Source organism: Rhinolophus sinicus, linkage group LG01, assembly GCF_036562045.2.
Source record: "Rhinolophus sinicus isolate RSC01 linkage group LG01, ASM3656204v1, whole genome shotgun sequence".
Taxonomy (NCBI): Eukaryota; Metazoa; Chordata; class Mammalia; order Chiroptera; family Rhinolophidae; genus Rhinolophus; species Rhinolophus sinicus.
This window is the reverse complement of record NC_133751.1, coordinates 63,542,942-63,567,960: the sequence shown is the minus strand read 5'-3', so window position 1 is coordinate 63,567,960 and position 25,019 is coordinate 63,542,942. Positions and strand designations below refer to the sequence as shown.

The following is a 25,019-nucleotide window of genomic DNA, read 5'->3' as shown; positions in this document are numbered from 1 at the left end:
TGAATTCTCCCACAACCTTCATGCTAGATAGACTCTGCTAGGTCCTGTATATGTACATCGTTTCTGCTATCAAAGCTGGCCTAGTGAGACAGCCGCAAAGAGGAAGTTGTGATGCAACGTAGTGAGTGTTATGATGGAAGCTGAATCTAATCCTGTCTCCCAGTCACCAGAAATCTTCCTAGCACTGCCACTATCTCAGCTAAGTCACTAAGGCAGTCACTTCGCTTGCCTTATCTATAAAATTCCAGCTATCAAATTCAGAATTCTATTTACTATATTCTACTAAAAAGTTTTGAACTACATCTAGAGGGGTAGGAACTGGCACATACAAGGGGTTATGTTTGGTAGCAAAGATTTGATGAAATTACACAAACCAGTTTGAGAGTATTTTAAATTCATTCATTTTAATAAAAACTATACCTCAAAGCCTATGTTAGCAGAGGCTGCACTGACGGGAAATTATTGCTGGACTATCAGACACTTGCTAGAAATTCCAAAAAGTCTTTTGTGTTTTGAGAAACAGTAGGTAAAATCCACCTTGTGAAGAACTGCCCAAAGCTGATTCTTCAAAACAGTGTTCTGGAAATCTCAGCGTATCTGGCACCGAGATCCATCCTGAACGCCTCGGTTCTTTCCGGAAGCCAGAACTGAGCGAGTACTAACGGGTCCTGGCCAGCCCAGGAGGCTCCTCCTGCCGTGATACGGTGGATTGGGCTTGTATTTGCACAAATTGCCTTCCTCTCCCTACTCCACTGGTATTGAATACTGCACTTTCTTATTCATCTATGTGAGGTTTCTGACGTTTTAAATACACTAAACTACTCCAGCCTGTGACCACATCGTACCGCCTGGAACCTGCCCAAGACCGATTTACGTGGTCCAGGAGGCGGGGCCAGACGGAGCTGAGTTTGGCTACTCGCTGTTAACTCACTTCCGGACCGCTGTCATGCGTCCCGCCTCCAACCGGAAGTTCTTTGAACTCAGGCTCCGCCATTTGCCCCGCCTTTTTGTCTTTGCCCTGGTTGGGGTGGGACTTCCTGTCTCGTGTATTCAAGGACCTCCAAAGTGAGGCTGGATACTGAGGGCAGAGGTGTCAAGACCTGTGGCCACGGATTAGTTCAGACCTAGCGCCCCCGTATTCACCTGCTCGTTCTTGCAGTTACCCTTACTTGCAGTTACTCCCACGGCGTCTCCGGGAGGCTTTGGTGCCCCGAGAACCCAAGCGTGTGTCTGTCTGCAGGTTCCGTGAGGGCCATGGAGGTGCGGCCGCCGGCGCCGCGGCGCTTCCTCTGCAGGGCGCTGGGTCCTTTCCCTCGGGTCTTTGCTGCCGAAGTTGTGGCCGCCGATTCTGCGGCCGTCGAAGCGAAGGTCCTTGTGGAGGACCAGAAGATGCCTTCCTACGTCCCAGAGCCCCAATACCTGGAATCCGGATGGGACCGCCTCCGGATGCTGTTTGTCAAAGAGTAAAAATACCTAGGGTCTGTGGGGAGGGGCTGCGAAGGAAGTGTCCTGCACCCTGGGTCATCCTGGGGTGAAGGGCCCCAGGGTGGTGTGGTTTATTTTTAAATGCAGTTTGGGGTTCTTATATTTGTACCCCAAGCTTGCATACTAACAGTACCATTTGGTAGTTGTGTTGTTGATGGGACGGCTTTTAAATGGTAAGGGTGAAACTCATTAAGTCAGAGCTTTTAGGGCTATTTAGAGAAGATAGTTTTAGTGTAATCCCTTGATTTTAGATAGAAGAATTGGACAGAGCTAATTGTCAGAATTGACCTGGAACCCACATGTGCAGGATCCCACTCTGGTATTCTTTTTCGTATTTCACTTGATCCCAAACTTTGATAATTCATGACTGTTAGCCCCCCTCCCCTCCAAAGAAATGGAAATTGGAGAGATGGCAGAGAGAGTTGTAAAATTTTTATTCTGCCAAATAAGGAATACTATATAAAAAGTAGCACCTTTTGTCTCATGTTAGAAAAGATATTAGCTGGATTAACAAGGATATTTCAGAATAAAGGATAATCTTTCGAACTAACTTTAATGAAAAACTCAAGATATTTCATTCATTCATTGATTCATTTCATCTATTCATTAATTACTGGGGCAAAGTTTGCCCTTTCATGAAGTACTTTACCATACTACATTGTGTTATCAAGTGGTGAAATTAATTTTGAAACTTTATTATGTTGCTGAAATAGTTGGGGCAAGGGAGTTTGCAGAATTGTATTTAATTACTTTATTTAGAGTTCATCTTTATTTTAAAGAGAACGAATTAGATTTCTCATTGGTTCTTCCAATATTTACTTGAGATGCTTGTGAAAGAGCCTATGCAATATATAACAGAAGAGTTGTTTTGATCAGCTTTATAAACCACAGAATGTTGGAGATGAAAGAAATTTGAAAGATACTCTAGTGTAATTTCATTCTTCCCTCCATTATGGATGGGCCAAGGTTCCTAGAGATTGTGATCTGGCTGCAGGTCACTTAGCAGTGGGTGACAGAATCAGAATCACAACCCACTGTTATTCAGAATCGAGGACCTTTCCACCACTGTGCCTTGTTTCTTCTCCATCATTTATTAGCTGTTTGGGCCAACCATATAATTTCTTAGAGCTCCTATTTCCATATCATTAAAATGGAGATAAATATCACTTATGTCATAGAATTTTTCAGATGAAAAGGAGACCAAGCATATACATCTCCTGTTTGTTAAATCTTAAGCTGTTTTTACATTTTTTTCTTTCCCGAGTTCTATCATAGACCTGTATTTTCTGTAAATGTTTTTGATCTTACTATAAAAGATAAAATATAAAGTTCAAATTATGTTTTTTTCTGTTGAAATAAGTATAAGAATTAGTGGTTTTTTTTTAAATTAAAGTTTATTGGGGTGACAATTGTTAGTAAAGTTACATAGATTTCAGGTGTACAATTCTATAATACATAATCTACCTCTCACATTGTGTGTTCACCACCCAGAGTCGGTTCTCCTTCCATCACCATATATTTGAAGAATTACAGTTTTCTAAGAGATTTTATTGAGATTTCTCTTTGGTAGAGGCAGAAACTGTAAAGACTCACGGATTCTGATTTCAGAAATGTGGTTATTGGCAATCAGAATTAGATAAACACTTAATACAGTTTGTGAAGAAAGCAAGTTAATAATGTAAATAATTAACACTTGGTAAATTACTTATCTAATAGGGTCATTATTTATAGTAACTTAATACTTACAAATGTAGCTATTTGTTAGAGCAATTTCTGAAGGACATCTTGGAAGCTACATTAGTGGTTGTAGTTTCTGATGCTTTTGAGAATAATAAATTGAATTAAACAGTAGTTTTTCCATGTTATTTAAGTTGGTCTGTACTGCCCAGTGCATCATGAGATTTCTCATTCAATACTTTTTATAGTACAGGCCCATCTAAGCATGACATAAAAATTAAAAGTATTAAAAAAGATAGGGTTTTGATTTCTTTTTTTTACATCTAAGATTTCATTCTTGCGTACATTGCCCTAAAATCCTGTAAGTGTGTATAATTTTCAAAAGTTGGCTTAAAATTCAAAAAAGGATATATCGATCTCTACGTCCAACTCACAAATTCTTCCTGTTTCCAAGGATACAGTGTACTTATGATGATCATCAAATAAAAGCACCTTTAAGAAAAGCCTTTTTATTGGGGTATAATATGCATCTAGAAAAATGTACATAAGTATACTGATCAGTGGATTTCCATAAACTAAACATAACTGTGTAACCAACACCAAGAGACAGTTACCAACATCCCTGAAGCTCCCCTCTGCCCCTTCCAGGCACTGCCTTCCCAAGAGTAACCAAACACTAGACTAATTTCTAACAGCATAGATTAGTTTTGGCTGAAATTTGAGTTACTTGTAATATAACTGCACTATTTAATTCATCAGAAGATATCATTGGTTTTCCCCCATAATGAAAAATGTAGTCATGTTAGCATTTGGGATAATTTTGATCATACTGTCTTTTGGAGAACAATATACATATACTAATCCCAAACAATATTGTCTTTTTGATGTTTTAGTGAACAGCAGAGAACTTCAGAGGAACTTCAGAATATTTATAGGGCGGCTATTTCAGCAGGCATCATTGGCTGGGCATATGGGGGAATACCAGCTTTTATTCATGCTAAACAGCGCTACATTGAGCAGAGCCAAGCAGAAATTTATCATAACCGGTTTGATGCTGTGGTACGTACTGGTGTTCTAAAAGTATTTGAGGGCACAACCAATTTAGCAATTCACTTTACACTTAATCATTCAGTGAAGTGGTGGGTTGGGAGGGTTTAGGATGTAGAGTAAAGAAACCAAGCCTGTACTTAGTAACAATGGAAGTAATAATGCTAAGGTGTATATACACAGCTTGTCAGACCACTTATCTTCAGAAGGGATCACCATTAGAGCTCTATTTCCTGAAAAATATTTCAAATCTGCCATATCATCAAGGCTCCTCTGTGGCATATTTACCTCATTCACAAAGCCTCCATGGAGTATACTAGCTAATACTAAAACAATAATTAACATTTATAATCTGTACAGTTTATAGAGTGCTAACTCATTTGTTATATCTTAGATCTGTTCATCAGTGCTGTTGTATTAGTGAGGGAGTTACAGCTCAGAGCGTTTTTGTTTTCTATTTAAAAATTATGTCAGACTTAAAGAAGTTGCAAAAGTAGTACAAAGAATTCCTATATACGTTTTAACCCAGATTCTCCAAATGTTAACATTTTACCACATTTGCTTTATCATTCTTTCTCTGTATAATGGATAGTAGTATTTGTTTGTGAACTGCTTGAGAGAGTTATAGACATGATGCATACTTCAGCGTATATTTCCTAAGAACAAGGACATTCTCATATGACCACAATATAATTATATAGATCAGGAAATTAACAGATAGAGTACTGTTATCTGTAGACCTTATGTAAATTTTTCTAGTCGTCCCACCAGTATCATCTGTGGTAAAAATAAATAAATTAAAAATTTTTTATTTCTGGTCCTGGATCTAATATGGGATCAGATGTCAAATTTGCCTGGCATGCCCCTCTAGTCTCCTTTAATCTGGAACAGTTTCTGTGTCTTTCTTTGACTTTCTTGAACTTCACATTTTTGAATACTGTGGGCCATTTATTTTGTAGAATATCCCTCAATTTGGATTTGTTTGATGTATTTTTATGGTTAGATTTTAGTTACGTGTTTTAGCAGGGATACCCTAGAATTGATGTTGGATCCTTCTCATTACATTATATCGGATGTAATGGAATTATATCGGTATCATGGAAGCCCATGATACCTATTTGTCCCTCAACTGGTAATGTTTACTTTATTCACTTGGTTAATGTGGTCTCTGCAAGGTTTATCCACTGTAAAGTTACTATTTTTCCCCCATGTTATCTTATGGATATTTATTTGATACTTTGGGACTATGCAAATAACCTATTTTTCATCAAATTTCTACCCTCTAGTTTTAGCATTCAACTATGATTCTTGCCTGGAACAGTTTTTACTCTGGTGGTTGCCAAATGGCCATTTTCTAATTCTGTCATTCCATTTACATTTATTAGTTAGTATTCTGCTATAAGGAAGAGCTTTCACTTCCTCTCTATTTATTTATCTATTTATAATTTATTCAGTAAGGACTCATGGATTCTTAGTCTGTAGGTTTATAATCCATTATTATCATCAATTTTGATACTCAAATTGGCCTACATGTGGACAGTTGGAGCCCCTTTTAGCTCATTGTGTCCTTTTGATATGTCCCAATCATTGTTTCAGCACCTTTACTTTTTAGCACAGCAAGGTGTTCCTGGGTTATATTTTACTTTTCAAGGGGAATGAGCCATTTCACCAAGGAGCTCTATTTTCTTTTAGTGGAAAATGGTATTTAAAAACCAAGATCTGGTGCTATGTATGTGCATTGCTGCTGGGGTATCATGGCTTTGAGGCCCAGTTAAGCAGACAGTTAGGAAAAATGTGTGTGTGTGTGTGTGTGTGTGTGTGTGAGTGTGTGAGTGATTTATATTCATATACACATTCCTACACACATCTGTATCTATTTCTATATTTGTCTACATATTTATTAAAAGCCATAAGTTCATACTGATACCTTTCAGGGTTTTGACTTGCCCAACACCATATAATAGTTAAGGATCCAGTTTGGGATTTTTCAGTCTTTCAAAATCTAGACTTTACCCTCACAATATTATACCAGACTTGCTTTCATGGTGGCCTAGTGAAAATGGGCTGTGGAGACAGACAACCTACCTTCCAATTCTTTATTCCATATTAGCTGAATGATCTTGGTTGGAAACTTCCTCTCTATGCTTTAGTTAAAACTAAAACACCTGTCTGAAGAAACTATTGTAAAGATTAAATGAGGTAATATATTAACTCAAGTTTTACAAAAAAGGTGGTCAGTAAAGATTAGGTTTTTTCTTTCTTTGCTCCTTTCCTACACATCCTAGGAAAGGAGCAGAGGAAGAAAAATCCTTACCCTTTATCATTTACTCAGTTTTTCTTTTTCCCAAGATTTCTTGGAAAAAAAGAAAAAAATCATGTCTAATACTGATTTTATATCTGTCATAGTATTTGCCATATAGATTCTCAGTTGATACTTAATTTATTTATTACTTGCTTGACACTGGCAATTTTTCATTCTTTTTCCATCTCCTTGATAGAATAAAATGCACATGGGACTTTTGCTTAAGCTTCAATACTTCAGGAATGATATTTCTAGAGATTTTTTGTTGTTTCTATCTGTTTAGGTGTCCCTGCCTAATACATAGCTGACATCCCCCCCACCACGGTTTTAGGATAATGAGAGGATTAAGCTGTCTTGGAACCTCACAGCCTTTTTATTAACTTTAGCAATCAGCACATCGTGCTGCCATGCGAGGCTTCATCCGGTATGGCTGGCGCTGGAGCTGGAGAACTGCAGTGTTTGTGACTATATTCAAGTAAGTTCTCTCTGAATGGTGACAAAGGGTCTTGGTATTCTTTTATGAGCACATCTTTTGAGCAAGTGGGATTGTGAAAACTGAACACCCACATGAAAGTGATTCATACTACCTTTTTCTTAAGAACTGTTACCTATCTGTGTAAAAGATCGGTCCAGTTGAAGTTTTGCATTCATGAATGGAGGCCTACCAACTAGTGTCAAAGTCCATACAAGGTTTCTAAATATGAGTAATTCTATAAAACTCTTCTTTATGTTTCTATTTTTAAGTGAATATTTATTCCAGAAATGTGATTGGGTTTTGGTTCATTTATTAGAACAAGATCCACCTAGAAGCCCATAGGCATATTAGCAATCTGAAACACATTGAAGCGCCCTAGACTAGGACCAGGGATGACAAAGTAGCCTTTTCTATACTAATGTATCTCTTTAGTAAAAGTTGAAATCAAGAAAGTAAATGGGATATGCTTTAAATTTTATGTTTTCCTTCTCCTCCCTTCTTCCCAGCACAGTGCACACTGGTCTAAATGTATACCGAAATAAAAATGCCCTAAGCCATTTTGTTATTGCAGGAGGTAAGACATTTTTGTTCTTGTTTTTGTTTTTCAGTCTCAAATATGGTTTAGGAAATATGTAAGAACCTATAGGTCATAGCTACTGATATCACATCTTATTCAACATTCATGCAAAATGTATGGAGAGCATTGTATTTGGGCCTTGGTATACTTGGGGAACAAAACAGAAAAGGCCTTTGAATTCATGGAGTTTTACAATATAATGTGGATGGGGAATAAACAGGTTGCTATGGCTGAAAGAACCAAATAGGTGGGACAATGGGATTTAGTGTGGACAGGGTGATCAGAAAAGGAAGGCCTTTCTGACCATGTAACATTTAAGCTGATACATGAAGAATGTAAGAGAGCAAGCCTTGCAAAGATGAGTAACCTAGGCAGAGGAAACGTCAAGGGCAAAGACTCTTAGGGAAGACATTTTTTCAAAAGCAGGATAATATAGCTGGAGCATAGTGAACGAGGGAGAGTGGCTTAAGATGAGATTGGTGAGGTGAAGTAGAAAGCGGCCAGATTTTTCATGGTAAGAGTTTGGATTTTATTTTAAAACCCTATGCCTATTGTAGATATTTAAAGTGAACATAAAAATAAAGTATAGCTGTTCCTCAGTATCCGTGGGGGGTTTGTTCCAGGACATCACCCTCCTTAAGCTCCCCACCCCCGTTGGGTGCCAAAATCCACAAATGCTCAAGTCCCTTATATAAAATGACGTAGTGTTTGCATATAGGCTACAGCAAGGTGTGCCTACACATACATCACTTCATTTGCATGGATTCAGAATAGGGCTCAGCGCATGGCAAATTCAAGTTTTGCTTTTGGGAACTTTTTGGGATTTTTTTCCCCCCAAATATTTTCGATCCATAGTTGGTTGAGTCCACAGATGGAGAGCTTGCTGTATTAAAGTATTGTTTTCAGAAATGTAGTTGAAGTTAACTGCCATATACACTCAAACACTCACTGACTCATGTACATTCTCTCACACATAAAAACACATATACTGCACATAAAATTTTTTAACTATTTATTTTTATAATTTTTTTATCCCCCCTTCTTCTGCCTCTCACCCCTGCACCCCACCCCACCCCACTCCAGTTCAAGCTGTTGTTTCTCAGTCTAGTTGTGTAGGACACAGCTCCCTGACCCATGCTGGTATGATGAGCCTGTGCTCCCCCTGGCTGAGGCAGTCGGTCGCCAGTCATTGGTCGGCCAGTTGTTGTTCACAATCTTAGCTGTAGATGGCGCAGCTCACTGGCCCATGTGGGAATTGAGCCGGTGACCTCGGTGTTAGGAGCACAGTGCTCCAACCATCTGAGCCACTGGGCCAGCCCTAAACTTTTTATTTAGAAATAATTTCAAGGTTAAAGAAAGTTGCAAAAATAAAAGTGATTCAAGGAACACCATTTAATACAGAGATTCAGCTATTTTAGCCCATTTGCTCCGTCACTTGTGCTATATTTTGGGTACACTCTATGTATATGTACACATGCACAGACAAACATAAATATACATGATTTGAATTTAACATTTTAACAAAAAAATTCTAAATATAAAACTAGAAATAGATATTAATAGCACTGAAGCAGCTACAGCTAGAACTTGCCCTTTTGAAACCTGAGAACATTTTTATATGGGTATTCTGTAGGTTCAAGTGCCTGTATCCAAACCAAACTCTTCCTCCCCCTAGTTCCATACTTGTTCATGCTGTTAGGTTCTCTATCGTCTACCCTGTTAAATTCCAAAACTAGAAACCAAATAATGATGTAGTTCTTTCCTTTATTTCCCTCTGTCCAACCTTCTAGTCCTATCAGTTATATTCTTAAAATGTATATGGGCTCTCTTACCTCCTCTTTGTTCTCACTGCTCCTGTCAGGTCTTCCCTGTTTCTAATCTTGGTTCTTTCCACCTCCACTGTTGTCTTAGTAACTTTTTTGAAATATGAATATGATTATAGTACTTTTCAGCTTGAGATTCTTCTATGGTTTCCTATCACTCTAATGTTGGTTCTTGATCTGGCCCCATGCATTCTTGCTCCAGCCTCTGGAATGTACTTGGATTTCTCAAACCCAGCATATCTCTTGCTTTACATGTATTTGTCCCTCTTCCTGAACCCGTCTTCCCACTCCCATAACTAATTTTGTTCAACTACTTAACCTGTCTTTCAAGGTTCACCTTATCTGTCAGTTTCAGCTTCTCTAGAGAGTCCTCCCTAGCTCCTATTTTTCCTATCTGGAGGTCTGTTTAGGTGTCTTTACCCTGTGTTCCCATAATTCACTATAAACAGTTTTATCAAAGCACTCTGTTGTAGCTGTTTACCTGTTTTGATTCCCTATTAGATGATTTACTTGAATTCAGAGAAAGTGTTTGCCTTTTATATCATAATTGTTTAACATATAGTGGAGTAGAATACATGTCTCTTGATTAAATATAAATATTAGTAAAATAATAATAGAAAAATGTACCTCATACGACATATAATTTTATTTCAAACCAGCAACCAACATTGAACTTAATGGTATAATACTAAAGTTATAGCTCTGAAGTCAGAATCAGGTCAAGGATGTCTCCCCTTACCATTATTATTTGGCATTGGTCTGGACATTCATAAAAGTATTTTTGACATCTCCGAATGTTTGAATAAGGAGCTTGGCAAATTCTCTCCCCCAAAAGTAACAATAAAACTGGACAAAATTATCAAAAACAACCATTCAAAGATGCTTTAAGTTGACCACAGTCACAACAAATTGAAAAGCATTTATTCAAGAATTTCTATTGAATCTCAGTAAGAACAATGGGAGTCAGCAGTGTTTCAGCCTGGGGCTGCTCCCACCTCCTAATATGCAGCTCCATTATGTAGAAGTTCCACGAGGACAGAGCAGGCTGCAGGCTGGGAGGACCAATAGTCCTGCTGCTTGCGGTGGCTGACCTTATTTGGAGCAGAGCACCATGCGTATAGGTGTTGCTGAAAACAATTATAAACAGTCAGGGAAGGACACTACCACACAGCTAATCTGAGATTTTTGATACTGTTTGGGGCAAGCAATAGACTGGTAGATGAGGCAGAATTTTAACAGGGATATCCAGGGAACAAGACAGCTAAGAGAACTTTAGTAAGATTCTACTAACCCCTAGAACACTGGCAAGTTGTGCACATGTGTAACTATCCATGCACGCTCAGGAGAGTCTGATAAGAGCCCTGGCAAGCTACTTATCTTTGGTTAATTGTGAGATCTTGCGAATACAGAAAGTAAAAGCCAGAAAAGATTTATAAATTGCTTAAACTTTGAATGCATTCTTCAAGCCACAGACAGATCCATTGATAAAAGGTGGAAGCCTTACTGGCTTAAGATGTTTAAGCATAACCTCTGACAAATCATTGGCTGATGCTAAGCTGGTGTGATTCCTAGGAAGCCAGACATAAAAATAAACCTGAGTAGAGACATCAGTGGCTGCACTTGATAGAAAAAATATTCTATAGAATTGGTTCAGGCAAGTCATTACATAAACAAAGAATCATAGCCATGCCCTGGGTATGGGGATGTTTCAAATCCATAGTTGCTATAATTTATTACCTAAAATGACCAGTTTTCAACAACAACAACAAAGTCACAAGACATGCAAAAACAGCATAAAAAAAGCAATCATTGGGAATGTGTCTGACAGGGCCCATCTGTTAGACATAGCAGACAAAAGACTTCAAGCCATTTTTAAAGAATTAAAGTATGACAATGACTCATCAAATAGAGAATACCAATAAAAATAGATATTATAAAAAAGAGTAAAATGAAAATTCTAGAGTTGATAAATACAATAGTGGAAATGATAAATTCACTGGAGAAGAGGAACTCAGCATCAGATTTGAGATAGCATAAGAGAATCAGTGAACTTGAAGATAGATCAATATGGATTGTGTCTTGTGAAGGGCAGCATTTAAAAAATGAAGAGAAATGGATAAAACCTAAGAGATCTATGGAACACCATCAAGAATGCCAACATACATGTGATTGGAGTACTTGATAGAGAGAAAGGGGCAGAAAAAGTCTTTTAAGAAATTTTGGCCATAAACTTCGCAAATTTGATGAAAAACATTAATTCACATATCCAACAAACTCCAAGAAGAATAAGCATGAAGAGATTCACACCTAGACACATAATAGTTACACTGTTGAAGGATAAAGAGAAAATCTTGAAAGCAGCAAGAAAAAAGAAATAACTCATACAAGGAATATCCAGTAAGATTAACAGCTGACTTCTCATGAGAATAGTGGAAGCCAGAAGCAGTAGATTGACAAAGTGCTGAAAAGAAGAAGCTTCAATCAAGAACGCTATATGTAGCAAACCATCCTACAAAATTGAAGGCAAAAATAAAGTCGTTGTCAGATGAACAAAGAGAATTTGTTGATAGCAGACCTGCCTTACAGAAATACTAAAGGAATTTCTTCAGGCTGAAAGGAAGTGATATCAGATGGTAATTGGGATCTACATGAAGAATTAAAGATCATTGATAAAGATAATTATATAAATAATTATTAAAGGCAGCATAAATATATTTTCTTATCTAAAAAACAGTTATGTAAAATAATAAAATTGAAGTGTTGGGCATATAACATATAAAGCTATATATGACATTAATAGCACAAAAGAAAAGGAAGAAATGGAGATATATTGGAGCAAGGAAATAGTAACTTGATTCCACAGGAAGAAATGAAAAGTACTAGAAATTGTAAATATGTAGGTTAATATATATGAAATAATTTGTAAATCTGTTGTTTCTCCTTTCTTTTCTGAACTGTTTTCCCCTTAATTTTAAAAAATACATATAGTTGTGTAAAATAATAACATTGTATCGTTGTTTTGAAACATATACATATCAAATGAAAATATAGCACAACATGAGGGATGAGGGAAGAGTGGAGCTATATTGAAACAATGTTTCTGCATTTTACTGGAATTAAATTAGTACTGATCTGAAGTAGACTGTGATAAATTAAGATGCATAGTGTAATCCCTAAAGCAAGTAATAAGGAAGTAACTTTTAAAAGTAGCGACAAGGTCAAAAAGGAATTAAATAAGCTATATAGAAAACAAATAGCAATGGCAGACCTAAATCCAACAATACCAATAATGTTAAATATGAATGGATTAAATATCTCCATCAGTAATCAGAGATTGTCCAACTATATTTTAAAACATTCAGCTATATGCTGTCTATAAGAGACATACTTTAGGTTCAAAGAAATAAAGAAGTTGAAAGTAAAAACATGGGAAAAGATATACAATGGAAACAGAAAAAGAGCTTGAGTGACTATACTAATATGACAAAATATACTTTAAGACAGAATGTTAGAGACAAAAGAGGATTTTTTTAAAAAATAATTTTTTATTGGGGAACAGTATGTTTCTCCAGGGCCCATCACCTGCAAGTCGTATTTCAGTCTAGTTGTGGAGGACGCAGCTCAGCTCCAAGTTCAGTCGCCGCTTTCAATCTTTAGTTGCAGGGGGCACAGCCCACCATCCCATGGGAGAATTGAACCGGCAACTTTGTTGTTGAGAGCTTGCGCTCTAACCAACTGAGTCATCCGGCCACCCCAATACCTTATTTTATTTAAAAAAATTTTTTTAAATTTTTATTTATTTATTTTTTTCCGTTTACTACCTACTATGTAACTTACTTTTTATTGAAAGTATCTTGCATTCATGATGGATGCTTTCTGGGTTTTGCAACATTTTAATGTTAAAAGTTAAATTTTCTTTTCATGCAAGTCGTGTAAATGGTTTTCCCCACATGGGATCACCGATTATAAAAAGATGACATACCACAAGGGTTGTCTTTTTTTAATTGAAAAGCTAACTGTCTAGTTATATTTCCCCCTAAACCACAAACTGAGTAGTAACTGAGACTCTAGCCAACATATTCAAAGCTGAGAGAATTAAAAATGCAAAAACAAGTCCTCAGTTCCAATTAAGGGAGTCCTACTACATACGGGCTAACCAATACCAGTGGTGCTCCCTGACTCCAGGAAGCTGGATGACATCCTAATAACCCCCACTCAGAACATTTATCTCAAGGAGGTTTTTTCCAGCTTCCAAACTCATGAATAAAGATAATATGTTGTTAATTCTATTTCAGAAAACTTTTGCAAGTTGTTTTATTTACAATGCCAACTTTTAAAAGGTCACTAAACTAAAGTTAACTAGACAATAAACTAGGCAGAAATTGCTTTACAGAAAGAGGGAAAGCCCAAAGTGCCACTTCCTATAGAGAACCCACAGTTCAGTTTTATTCAGAGCAAAGAAAAAAGAAAACTTTGATCATACTGGAAGAAACTCAGCCAGACATAGTTTTGGAATCTGTACCCAAACTACACATGTAATCAGGACAATATTCTGCTAATACAATTGATTTGCTGCTGCATTTGTCTACTGTTTATTTAATATTAACAATTATAAACAGAGCAGTGCAACTAGTATTTGGAACAATCCTTACAGTGTTACAGTGTCAGGCACAACATTTCACTTCTCTTCACACCACTGGTTCTCTTTGCGTACCTGGGCTTCCGCTTCTTCAGTAAAGTTTTTTTTTTTTTTTAAATTAAAGTTCATTGGGGTGACAATTGTTACTAAAGTTACATAGATTTCAGGTGTACAATTCTGTATCACATCATCTATAAATCCCATTGTGTTCACCACCCAGAGTCAGTTCTTCCATCACCATATATTTGATCCCCTTTACCCTCATCTACCACCCCTCTCCCCCTTACCCTCTGGTAACCACTAAACTATTTATTGTCTGTGTGTATGAGTGTTTGTTTCTCATTTGGTTGTATCGTTCTTTTATTGTTTTTGGTTTACATACCACATATCAGTGAAATCATATGGTTCTCTGCTTTTTCTGTCTGAAGTATAGTCATTTTTGATATTGAAGGTCTTGTGAATCTCCTCAGTTTTCCCCTTGATTATATTGGCAACAGTCTTGCATGTAACATCAAGCAAACCTTTGATGTCTAAGTAGTTTGTAGTCAGAATAAGCTCAAAAAGTGTTCCTTGGTTGTAGCGTCCAGCACGAGGGTTGTGGGGAGGGAGAAGGGCCGTACAGGGCTAAGAAAAGACAGTAGCCATGAATAGAGTGCAAGCAGGGCTAAGGGGCTGCAGCCTCAAGGACTGGCTCTGAATCGGGCCAACGCATAGTTTTTATTAGTAAACTTCTAAAGAGGTAAAAGATTGTTAATCTCAAGGTCTGTGTATTAGTAGCCTGCTGCCTGTCTCTCCGAAAGTTCCCATTGTGTTCCAGCTTGTACTTTGCCTTCACACATACGCACATCTCCAAGGAATCCATTGAAGGGGAGGGACCGATATAATTCCATCGGGTCTCAGTTTGCTGAGACTTCCCCTCAAAGGAGCTTTTCTGATATCTCCATCAGGCGTCAGTTTGCTGAGGCACTCCCTTGTGAAATCCCGGGAAGAGCGCGGGGAAACAAACGGTTTGGCAGCTGTAAGGCAACACTTAGTCAACTTTCAGGAATTCTATATCCCAAACAGGGATATTATCTGTGCTTTTCTTGGTTCTCATCATCCTCAGGAGGTAGAGGGTTATCCTTGTGGGGAGTGCACCACTGAATGACTTATTTTTTTTTTTTTAATTTATTGGGGTGACAATTGTTAGTAAAATTACATAGATTTCAGGTGTACAATTCTGTATTACATCATCTATAAATCCCATTGTGTGTTCAGCACCCAGAGTCAGTTCTCCTTCCATCACAATATATTTGATCCCCCTTACCTTCATCTCCCACCCCCCACCCCCCATGCCCCTTACCCTCTGGTAACCACTAAACTATTGTCTGTGTCTATGAGTTCTGAATGACCTTTTTAAATATTGCTGCATTAACATTCGGTAGAGGAACTGGGTCATCATCGCCTTCATCATCCATTCCAAAATCTTCCAGTATGATCTTGATAGTCACAGATGGTTTGGCAATTTCAACATCAACTTCAGTTATCTCTCCATCAGAACTCTGCAAGTTAATTGAAATCATGAAGCTCGGTCTCAAGGAGACAGTGGTCCGTAAGCTGACGAGAGCAGGGCGGCGTCAGCACACACAGGAAGGAAAAAAGATAGAGAACAAGGCCACTTCTCAAAACCTGTATTTAAAAAAAAGAAAGCTACCAAATGAATAATATAGCTTCCACCCTTAAAAACTAGAAAATGAAGAGCAAAATCTAAAGTAAGCAGACAGAAGAAAATAGTAGAATTAGAGAAAATTCAATGAAATTGAAAGAAAACAATAGAGAAAATCAATGAAACCAAAAGTTGGTTCTTCGAAAAGATCAACAAAGTAGACAATTCTTTGGCAAGACCAAACGAGAAAAAAAAGGGCACAAATTACCAAAATTCACTCAAGAATTAATAGAAAAATCTAAATAGCCCTATAACAAATTAATTTTAAAATCTTTTCACAAAGAAAAGCTCAGGACCAAATGGCCTCCCTGGCCATTTGAGAAGTTTCTTTCACAAACTCCTCCAGAAACTAGAAGAAGACTTCCCACCTTATTCTACTAGGCCAGTATTATCCTGTTACCAAAGCCAGATGAAGATAACAAATGAAACAATAGAACACTGTCCCTCAAGAGTATATACACAAAAAACCTTAACAAAATAGTAGTGAACAAAATCCAGCAACAAATAAGGATTATACACCATGACCAAGTGGAATTTATCCAAGGAATTCCAGGTTAGTGTAAAAGAAAAAGCATCTGACAAAAATCTAAGATTCATGATAAAAACTTTCAACTAGGAATGAAAGGGAACTTCTTTAACCTGAAAAAGATTATCTATGAAAAATCTACAGCTAATATCATATTTAAAATGGTGAAAGACTGAAATGATTTTCTCCTAATACTAAGAACAAGGCAAAGATGTATACATTTGTATTCAAGCATATGCTTGATATGAATACACTTGTATTTGGCATTATACCGGAAGCTTTAGCTAGTGCATTCAGGCAACAAAAAGAAAAAGCATCCAAATTGAAAAAGAAGTCAACTGTCTTTATTCATGGAAAACATGATCTGGTGTAATAAAGAGTCTGACTATTTTTGATGTTTGGCTGCCAACAGCTTCTAAATCCTACCAATCCTCCTTCCCTCCCTTTCCCCCTTTTTAAAAATAGCCTTTAGTTTTTAGAACAGTTTTAGGTTCATAGCAAAATTGGGCAGAAGATAAAAAGATTTTCCATATACTTTCTCCCCTCCCACATATACAAGCCTTTTCCACTATCAACATCCCTCACCAGAATGGTACATTTGTGACAATTGAAGAACCTACATTGACACATCATTATCATCCAAAGTCCATAGTTTATCTTAGGGTTCACTCTTGGTGTTGTACATTCTATGGTTTTGGACAAATGTATGATATATATCCATCATCATGGTATCATAAAGAGTATTTTCACTGGCCTAAAAAGCTGTGCTCTGCCTATTTATCCCCCCACTCCACCCTGCCCCTGCAACCACTAATCTTTGTACTGTCTCCATAATTATGCCTTTTTCAGAATGTTATATAGTATGAGTCATACAGTATGTAGCTTTTTCAAATTGTCTTTCACTTTATAATCCACATTTAAGGTTCCTCATGTCTTTTCATGAGTTGATAGCTCATTTCTTTTTAGCACTGAATCATTCCATTGTCTGACGTTCCACAGCTTATGTCTCCATACCTACTGAAGGACATCTTGGTTGATTCCAAACTTTGACAATTATGAACAAAGCTTCTGTAAACATCTGTGTGTAGGTTTTTGTGTGGACATAAGTTTTAACTCTTTTGGGTAAATACTACAGAGTGTGATTGCTGGACCGTATGGTAAGAGTATGTTTAGTTTTATAAGAAACTTTCCAAACTGTCTTTCAGTGTGGCTGTACCGTTTTGCATTTCCACCAGGAATGAATGAGAGTTTCTGCGGTGTCAGTGTTCCAGATTTTGGCTATTGTAATAGGTTTTTTTAAAAAAATGTTTTATTTGGAAGAAGAGACTCAGAAAAAAAAAAAAAAAAGACCAAATTTATTACTGTCTCTGAGTAATGAAATTAAAGGTGATTTTTGCTCTTGTTAAACGTTTTAGAAAATGTAAAAAAATGAATATATAGTACTTAAATTAGAACTATAAACTTCAGATGTTATTTTTTTCTTTTAAATGTTACTACCTGAGATGGCATTTGTTGTGTTGTGCATACCGTAGTAAAAGAAGAAAATGAATGACCATCATAGATGTAGAGTCCCAGTGGGAGGGAAAGAGGACCCATGCACCTGCCACTAGGTGGCACTGTAAGCCAAATGCTGCCCGCTTTCTGGCCTGCTTGAGGTGTAGTATAGCAGTACTGAAAGGGCGGGGCTGGTGGGAGGCATAAACGGGGTTTTGTTGTTTATTTGGGGGAGGCTTTCCTTGAAGAAGGAAGGAATGAAAGAGGTGGAAGTGAAGAAATTACATAATTTTAAGGGGAGGTAAGCAAAAATGAAGCAGAATGAAAAGACGTTGGATCCATAGAATGGATGGAGGAATTAGGTTCGTAAAAGGGACATTTCTTCCTTTGAACCTGCAGAATGGAAGAGAAGGTAGCTGTGTTGGCATTTTAGATCCAGGACATCTAGGTTATGTGGATATATTAATGTTGGGTTCAGAAAGCTTACTTAGGTATTTATGTCCTTTTTATAGAAGGAAATTTTTTAAATGGAATTCTGGTACTTAAAGATGATTTAATACTGCCTTTTTTCTGTGTTCGTTTTTAAATAGCTGTCACAGGAAGTCTTTTTAGGATAAACTTAGGCCTGCATGGCCTGGTGGCTGGTGGCATAATTGGAGCCTTGCTAGGGTAAGTGTTAACATGGTCAGATTCTAAATTAACCAACTTTCATTCATGCCTTGTCTTTTAAATATCTCATTCATTTCTGAAGAACAAATTTAATACTTAGAGCCTATAAAAGATCTCTAGTCTTGTATTGGTAGTAGCTTTGACTATCCAAGTCTAATTCTAGCCCAATTGCTGATTTATTAGATTGGTGCAAAAGTAATTGTGGTTCTTGCAATTATTTTTAATCTTTAAATAAAAGATTAAATGGGGAAACACCACCCATTTATTATATCACAGTTCTGTAGGTCAGAAGTCTTGGGTAGTCTCAAATGGGTTCTCTGCTCAAGGTTTCACAAGGCCAAAATTGAGGTGTTGGCCAGGCATGCTTTTATCTGGAGGCTCTGGGGAAGAACCTCTTTTCAGACCCATTCAGGTTGTTGACAAAAGCCTTGTGGCTATAGGTCCCCATATCCTGGGTGGCTGTCAGCCAGGCATCACTGTTCCTAGAGGCATCCACATTCCACCTCACAATATCCCTCCATGTTCAAAGCAGCAACCAGCAACTAGCATTTGAATCCTTCTCATACTTCAAATCTCTGTGACTTCCACTCTAGCACCAGCAAGAGAAAATTCTCTGCTTGTAAAGGGTTCACCCAGATAATCTTTTTGATTGAACTGATTAGTAACCTTAATTACATCTGTAAAATCAATTTGCCACATAATATAATATAATCATGGGCATAATATCTCATCATAGTCACAGTTAAGATATTAGGGCAGGACAATTTGGGGGGCCATTTTAGAATTCTGCATAAATTTCTCCACTGCAGAGTCATCTTTTCCTATTGTGATTAATAAGTAATCTGTGGTGTGTGACTACGTGAATAGCCTGCTTTCCAGCTAGCTTCTAGTGATTTTAATGATCCCTGCTATAATCAGTTACTACAAAGGTGATTGCAAAACACTGATTTGCTACTTCTGTCATTTCTTCTGTTCTTACTAGTTGGCATTCAACTGAATAGAAGAGTTCTCCCTTCTCCATTTTTCTTAATTCAGCTTGTCCTAATCCATTTCTGACATTATTTTTGTTGTGTTGTTAATGTACCAGCTTGGTTTGAAGGGAAAAATTATTGAAGTTAGCAAAAATAATTTTTTTCATTGTGGTAAAAAAAACCATAAAAATTACTATCTTAACCTTTTTTCCCCACATTTCAGTATTTTTATTTAAATTTTTTTTAGCAATTTACATATCTCTCCAACCTTTCTTTTAAGTTAGTGTGACAGTTTTCCATAATAAACTACTGAAAGAGAAGCTTTGGTCAAGAATGGAATGAAATAGCAAAAACCAAAACCAAAACAACAAAAAACAAAACAACAAAAACCAAACAAAATCCAATCACTGCTGCTTTTAAAAAATCAAGACTTTTCACCAGTTATATTCAAAGAAAAACACACATACAACATTTGCAAGATATGTGTCTTCAGTGTTACCTTGTGGCTGGCTCTCCACACCATCATGCAACATAAAAATTACTGTCTTAACCATTTTTAAGTGTACGGTTCAGAGGTGTTAAGTATATTCACATTGTTTTGCAATGGATGTCTAGAACTTTTTCATTTTGCAAAACTGAAACTCTATACTCATTGAACCCTAATTCTCTCTTTCCTTGCCCTTCAGCCCTTAGCTACCACCTTTCTATTTTCTGTTTCTCTGATTTTGACCACTTTAGGTACTTCATGTAAGTGGAATCATAAATAATATTTGTCCATTTGTAACTGGCTTATTTTTTTTAGTATCATACTCTCAAGGTTCATCCATGTTGTAGCATGTGTCAGCATCTCTTTTTTAAGGCTGCATACTATTCCAATGTATATATCATGTTTTCTTTATCATTCATCTGTCGATGGACATTTCCACTTAGCAGAAACAATTTTTAAATGAAATTATTGAAGTTGTAGCCAGAGGAAATTTAAGTTATATCAGAGTCAAAAACTCCTTTTCTTTGAGAACATAAGAATGAAACCCTCTTCATGACTATAATTATCTAAATCAGTTTCTTAACGGGTAACTGTTGGCATGTGGGTGAGACTGTTGTGCCAGACTTTTGAATTTTAGGATGTTTGGTGGCTCCACCCCCAAAAGCCAGTAGCATTCTTCACCCAACCAAAAATGCCTTCCATAGTTCCTGCCTCCTAGGGCGTCTGGTACCATTCCTGCAGTTAATTTTATTTCTGAGAAACCTTCAATATAAAGCTACTTACTAGAACTTGTCATAAATATATATTTTCCTGGTTAATTTTTTGGTTAAAAAACAGCCAATTTATATCAGTTAATTTTAGGAAATTGCAACAATTGTTTTTCTCTTATTATTGAGACCAGGTAGGAAATTACATTTTTTTTTTCTTTGTTCCACAATGATGCATTAATTGTCATGTTCCTGTACCTGTCAGTGACCAGGTGGTTCAGTTGGTGTTGCTCATGTCCTAGCAGAGACGGTCACACGATGTGTGGTCTGATGGTTCCATTTTCCCAAGCTTTCCTTCTGCTTCCTCCTCAGCACTCCTATAGGAAGCCTGTTGATGGCACTTCAAAAGTACTATGGTGAGACCGTTCAGGAGAGAAAACAGAAGGATCGAAAAGCACTCCAGGAGCTGAAACTGGAAGAATGGTAAGAAACAGGTTAAGACTAGGACATTCGACTCTCCTAGCAGCAGGCCTTAGATAGTGGTGCTCTCTTAACCCAAGTACTCTAAACTGCCACTCAATTCAAAGAAGAGTTCATTTTTACTGAGTCCTTCAATTTGTACCCTACCTGGTCTTTCATCTTTTTAATTAAGTAGAATGGGAAAATAAAAGGCTAATTTTATTTTTAATCTGATGAGGATCTTTTTTTTCCCCCTTCTGTCCCCTCCTCCCCCACCACTCCGGTTCAAGCTGTTATTTCTCAGTCTAGTTGTGTAGGACACAGCTCCCTGGCCCATGTTGGTTTTATGAGCCTTGCGCTCCCCTGGGCTGAGGTAGTCGGCCTCCAGTCTTCGGTCGGCCTGGTGGGCAGCTCACGGCAGCTCTCGCCGGCCACACGTGAAGGCTGCCGGCCGCTCACACTGGCCACCAGCCGCTCATGGCAGCACACGGTAGCCCACAACAGCACACAGCAGCTCACACCAACCTCACAGCATCCGAGCTCCAGAAGAGTTGTTGTTCACAATCTTAGCTGTAGAGGGCGCAGCTCACTGGCCCATGTGGGAATCGAAGTGGCAACCTCGGCTTTAGGAACAGAGAGCTCCAACCACCTGAGCCACCGGGCTGGCCCCAGGATCTTTTCTTAGATACAATTTTTTTTTGAAAACTTAAATTGTAAATTACATTTGGTTGCATATTTTTTCTTTTTCTTTTTTTGTTGTTTTGTTTTACTGCATATGGAAATTACGGAAAGAAAATGCACAGCAATGAGTGAGATTTACTGGCTGTCTTTGGAAGGTGATGTCCCGGTTTACACGTACATCTATCAACAATATGGGACATGTTCCGACTCCACATTCAAAGATTCTACTTCTTGCTGTGGGTGCAGAGGAATTAGGTAGCTATAGTGGCTGTGCATGGACTGGAAGCCACTGAGGGGGATGAGAACTTTCACCTGTTTCACCGAGTCTTCCCCTGGGGTACATTAGTCAGACTGATACCAGACTTCATGCTGATTCTTTGTAAGATCAACATAACAGGCTGCCATCTGTCACTCCTGGTACAAGTGATCCTCATGGTTCAGTTTCCTGGCTACCTAAAATGACATCTGCTGCAGCTGCTGCATTGGTAGTTGAATAGATAAGCAGTCATTTTATTCTAGGTTTTTATTTGAAACATCGATTTCTGGTACACATACACACACACACACACACACGCACACACGCAAAGTCTTAGTATCTATAAATCTGTTGTCCAAAGACTTAAGTGCTATAGAAGAAAAAGCATTGATTTTGGAGCTCATGAAACCTTGAAAACAAGGCTTAAATACTAGCTAGACTATTAATTAGTTCTATGACCGTAGATATTTTTCTTAACTTTAAGCCCTCAGTTTCTCAGCCATCCTAAAGGCAGAAATCACACCATCATGCTCAGTATATGTTTGTTTCATTCCTTTCTCTTCTCCATTCTAAGAGGGTGGATGGGATATGAAGTTACGTACATTCTAGGAAAAAGTACTTAAAATTCTGAATACCAGCATAAATTTTAATATTATGGAGAATTAAAAGCATGAAAGCATTATTATTTCTAGTTCTTAGGTATCATAAAAGACTTCTTTTTTAATAAGGAAACTTTGAGAAAAGAGTTAGAAAAGTAAGGAAAGTATATTGGCTGTTTGAATCTGATATAGGAAGTTATGGAGAATTAACATTAAGAAAATATGAACAAGTAATTTTTAAAAAAGAAAGCAGAAAAAGAAAACTACAGAAGTCGATCAGTTATTTGGAGATGGAGAAACCTCAAGAATGGGTAAAAATAAAATAAAAATTATAGTAATGAAAATACTTTGGAAGAAGGAACTAGTACCAACAATGTATAGGATATAAATATATATATATGATATTTATAAGGAGAATTAATAGTTAAGAACCTTTTATCTGTCTGCTTTTTGCTTGAAAATAACTAACTATAGGGAAATCAAAATGTGAGTTTAAAAAATTGTCTCAGTGAGCAGAAAATGTAGAAAACCAGCTACAGAGATATGGAAGAAGAAACGGTCAAATCTGGTTGTGAAGAGTTGAGAAGAAAGTCATAGGTGATTCTGATAATCACTTAAAGGAAAACAGTAACACTTGATTTAGAAAAAAGAACTGATCTGTTATTTAGAAATTAGATTTTAAATCCTTCTAAATATACAGCTATAGTGCTGTCCCATTTGATTTTTTGGTATCAAGATTACCATTGTTATAGCCTCTGTGTGGTTCCTACAAGGTCTGGCAACAGAGTTTAACAGAGTGGCAGGGGGCTCACATCCTCTGGACCCTGAGGGCAAAAGGACAGCCAGGTTACAAGGCTCACTCACACCTTAGCTCAGGGTGCTTCAACTCCTGCTTGTCACCCCTGCAAGGTCTCTGGAATATGTTACGGATCAGAGCTGCAGCCAAGGCAATGTTCATTTTGGTAATATGAGAATTCTAGTTGGCTTGTGAATGGGACAGGTTAGTAGAGAGAAGAAAGTCATTGTATTTGAAGTGCAAGGAGCAGTGTTTGCTTATAAGTTGCAGGGAGAATGAGACAAGTGGTATTTAAAAAAAAAATCTAAGAATTAAAGAAATGGAGCAGTACTTGATGTATCCTTTTTGTTCTCTGATTACAGGAAAGCTAGACTACAACTTACTGAGCTCATTCCTGAAGAAATTGAAAGTAGCCTACAGAAAAATCAATCCACGGATGATGCTAAGAAAATTGAAGCACTGCTAAATCTTCCTAGAAACCCCTTACCAACAGATAAGCAAGACAAGAACTGAAAATGTTCTGGACTTGAAACTCATTGGATAATTGAAGGGGTCGATGTTGCCATGTCCACTGAATGCCAGTTGTCAGGCTACTCCTTGCTTAGCCTGCTGACAGTTGTAAGCACTGGCACCTGCAGTGGCAGTGACTTGCTCTTCATTTTTTTTAAACCAAGAATTGGGCTATTGTACTCTCACTTTACTTATCCTTAAATTTAAATACATACTTGTATCTATATTGATCAATCTGTACATTTGATATTATATCTAGATTGATTGATACACACACACACCCAAGGTCAGAAAATTAAATTCACGAACTTCTTCCAACCATGTTATTATCCTTTTTTGATATCAGAGGGATTGTTCATTATGAATTTGTACCAATTGGACAAATCGTTAACCAAGTTTACTATTTGGAAGTGCTGAAAAGGCTACATGAAAAAGTTAGACGACCTGAACTTGTCACCAACAATTCATGGCTCTTGCAGCATGACAGTGCACCAGCTCATGTGGCACTCTCTGTGAGGGAGTTTTCAGCCAGTAAACAAATAACTTTATTTGAACACTCTCCCTTCTCACCTGATCTGGCCCCCAATGACTTCTTTCTTTACCCAAAGATAAAGGAAATGTTAAAAGGAAGACATTCGATGACATTCAGGACATCAAGGGTAATATGACGACAGCTCTGATGGCTATTCCAGAAAAAGAGTTCCAAAATTGCTTTGAAGGGTGGACTAGGCACTGGCTTCCCAATGGGAGTACTTTGAAGGTGACCATAGTGATATTCAGCAATGAGGTATGTAGCACTTTTTCTAGGATGAGTTCGCGAACTTAATTGTCCAACCTCGTATATTTTTCTGGATTTTACAATAGTAAATTAAAATTTTGTGAAAAAAATTTCACAGAAGATTAGAGTTGAATTCTACAGGTTGTATATATTCTTGTAGCCCTTTAAAGGGGTACTCTAGGAATCACTAGGAGGAGGAGGAGAGAAAAGAACAAGGTAAGGCAAATGGCCTTGGGTCCTAGAATCAGTATGGGCCTAAATGTGTAGTCGTGTTTTGTTTTGTTTTAATAAAAGTGAATGATGATCTCTATACCATTTGAAAAAATACAAATTTAACAAAAAGGAAGTAGATAAGC

At 37.4% G+C, this 25,019-nt stretch overlaps 2 protein-coding genes across 3 annotated transcripts in view; one reads left to right on the top strand and one right to left on the bottom strand.

Moving 5' to 3' along the window:
* Positions 1 to 1,018: 1,018 nt before the first annotated feature.
* Positions 1,019 to 24,863, top strand: TIMMDC1 (translocase of inner mitochondrial membrane domain containing 1). The gene is made up of 7 exons (XM_074331523.1): positions 1,019 to 1,463; positions 4,056 to 4,221; positions 6,898 to 6,986; positions 7,493 to 7,560; positions 18,341 to 18,419; positions 20,957 to 21,067; positions 23,738 to 24,863. Exons 1-7 carry the CDS (start codon positions 1,255 to 1,257, stop codon positions 23,886 to 23,888), a joined length of 873 nt encoding a protein of 290 aa, XP_074187624.1. The 5' UTR covers positions 1,019 to 1,254; the 3' UTR covers positions 23,889 to 24,863.
* CD80 (CD80 molecule) overlaps positions 20,920 to 25,019 on the bottom strand; it is a 37,026-nt gene continuing 32,926 nt past the window's right edge. For both annotated transcript variants that reach the window (XR_002137200.2, XR_012496038.1), the window contains one exon: positions 20,920 to 21,056. The gene's annotated coding sequence lies outside the window, so the exon portion shown is untranslated. The remainder of the gene's footprint in view (positions 21,057 to 25,019) is intronic.

What these genes read in the sequence shown, in the direction of transcription:
- TIMMDC1 (XM_074331523.1), top strand. Translation starts at nt 1,255, where the DNA reads ATGGAGGTGCGGCCGCCGGCGCCGCGGCGCTTCCTCTGCAGGGCGCTG. An exon ending in CGGATGCTGTTTGTCAAAGA is followed by an intron (nt 1,464 to 4,055) that starts GTAAAAATACCT and finishes TTGATGTTTTAG; the next exon opens with TGAACAGCAGAGAACTTCAG. An exon ending in GAGCTGAAACTGGAAGAATG is followed by an intron (nt 21,068 to 23,737) that starts GTAAGAAACAGG and finishes CTCTGATTACAG; the next exon opens with GAAAGCTAGACTACAACTTA.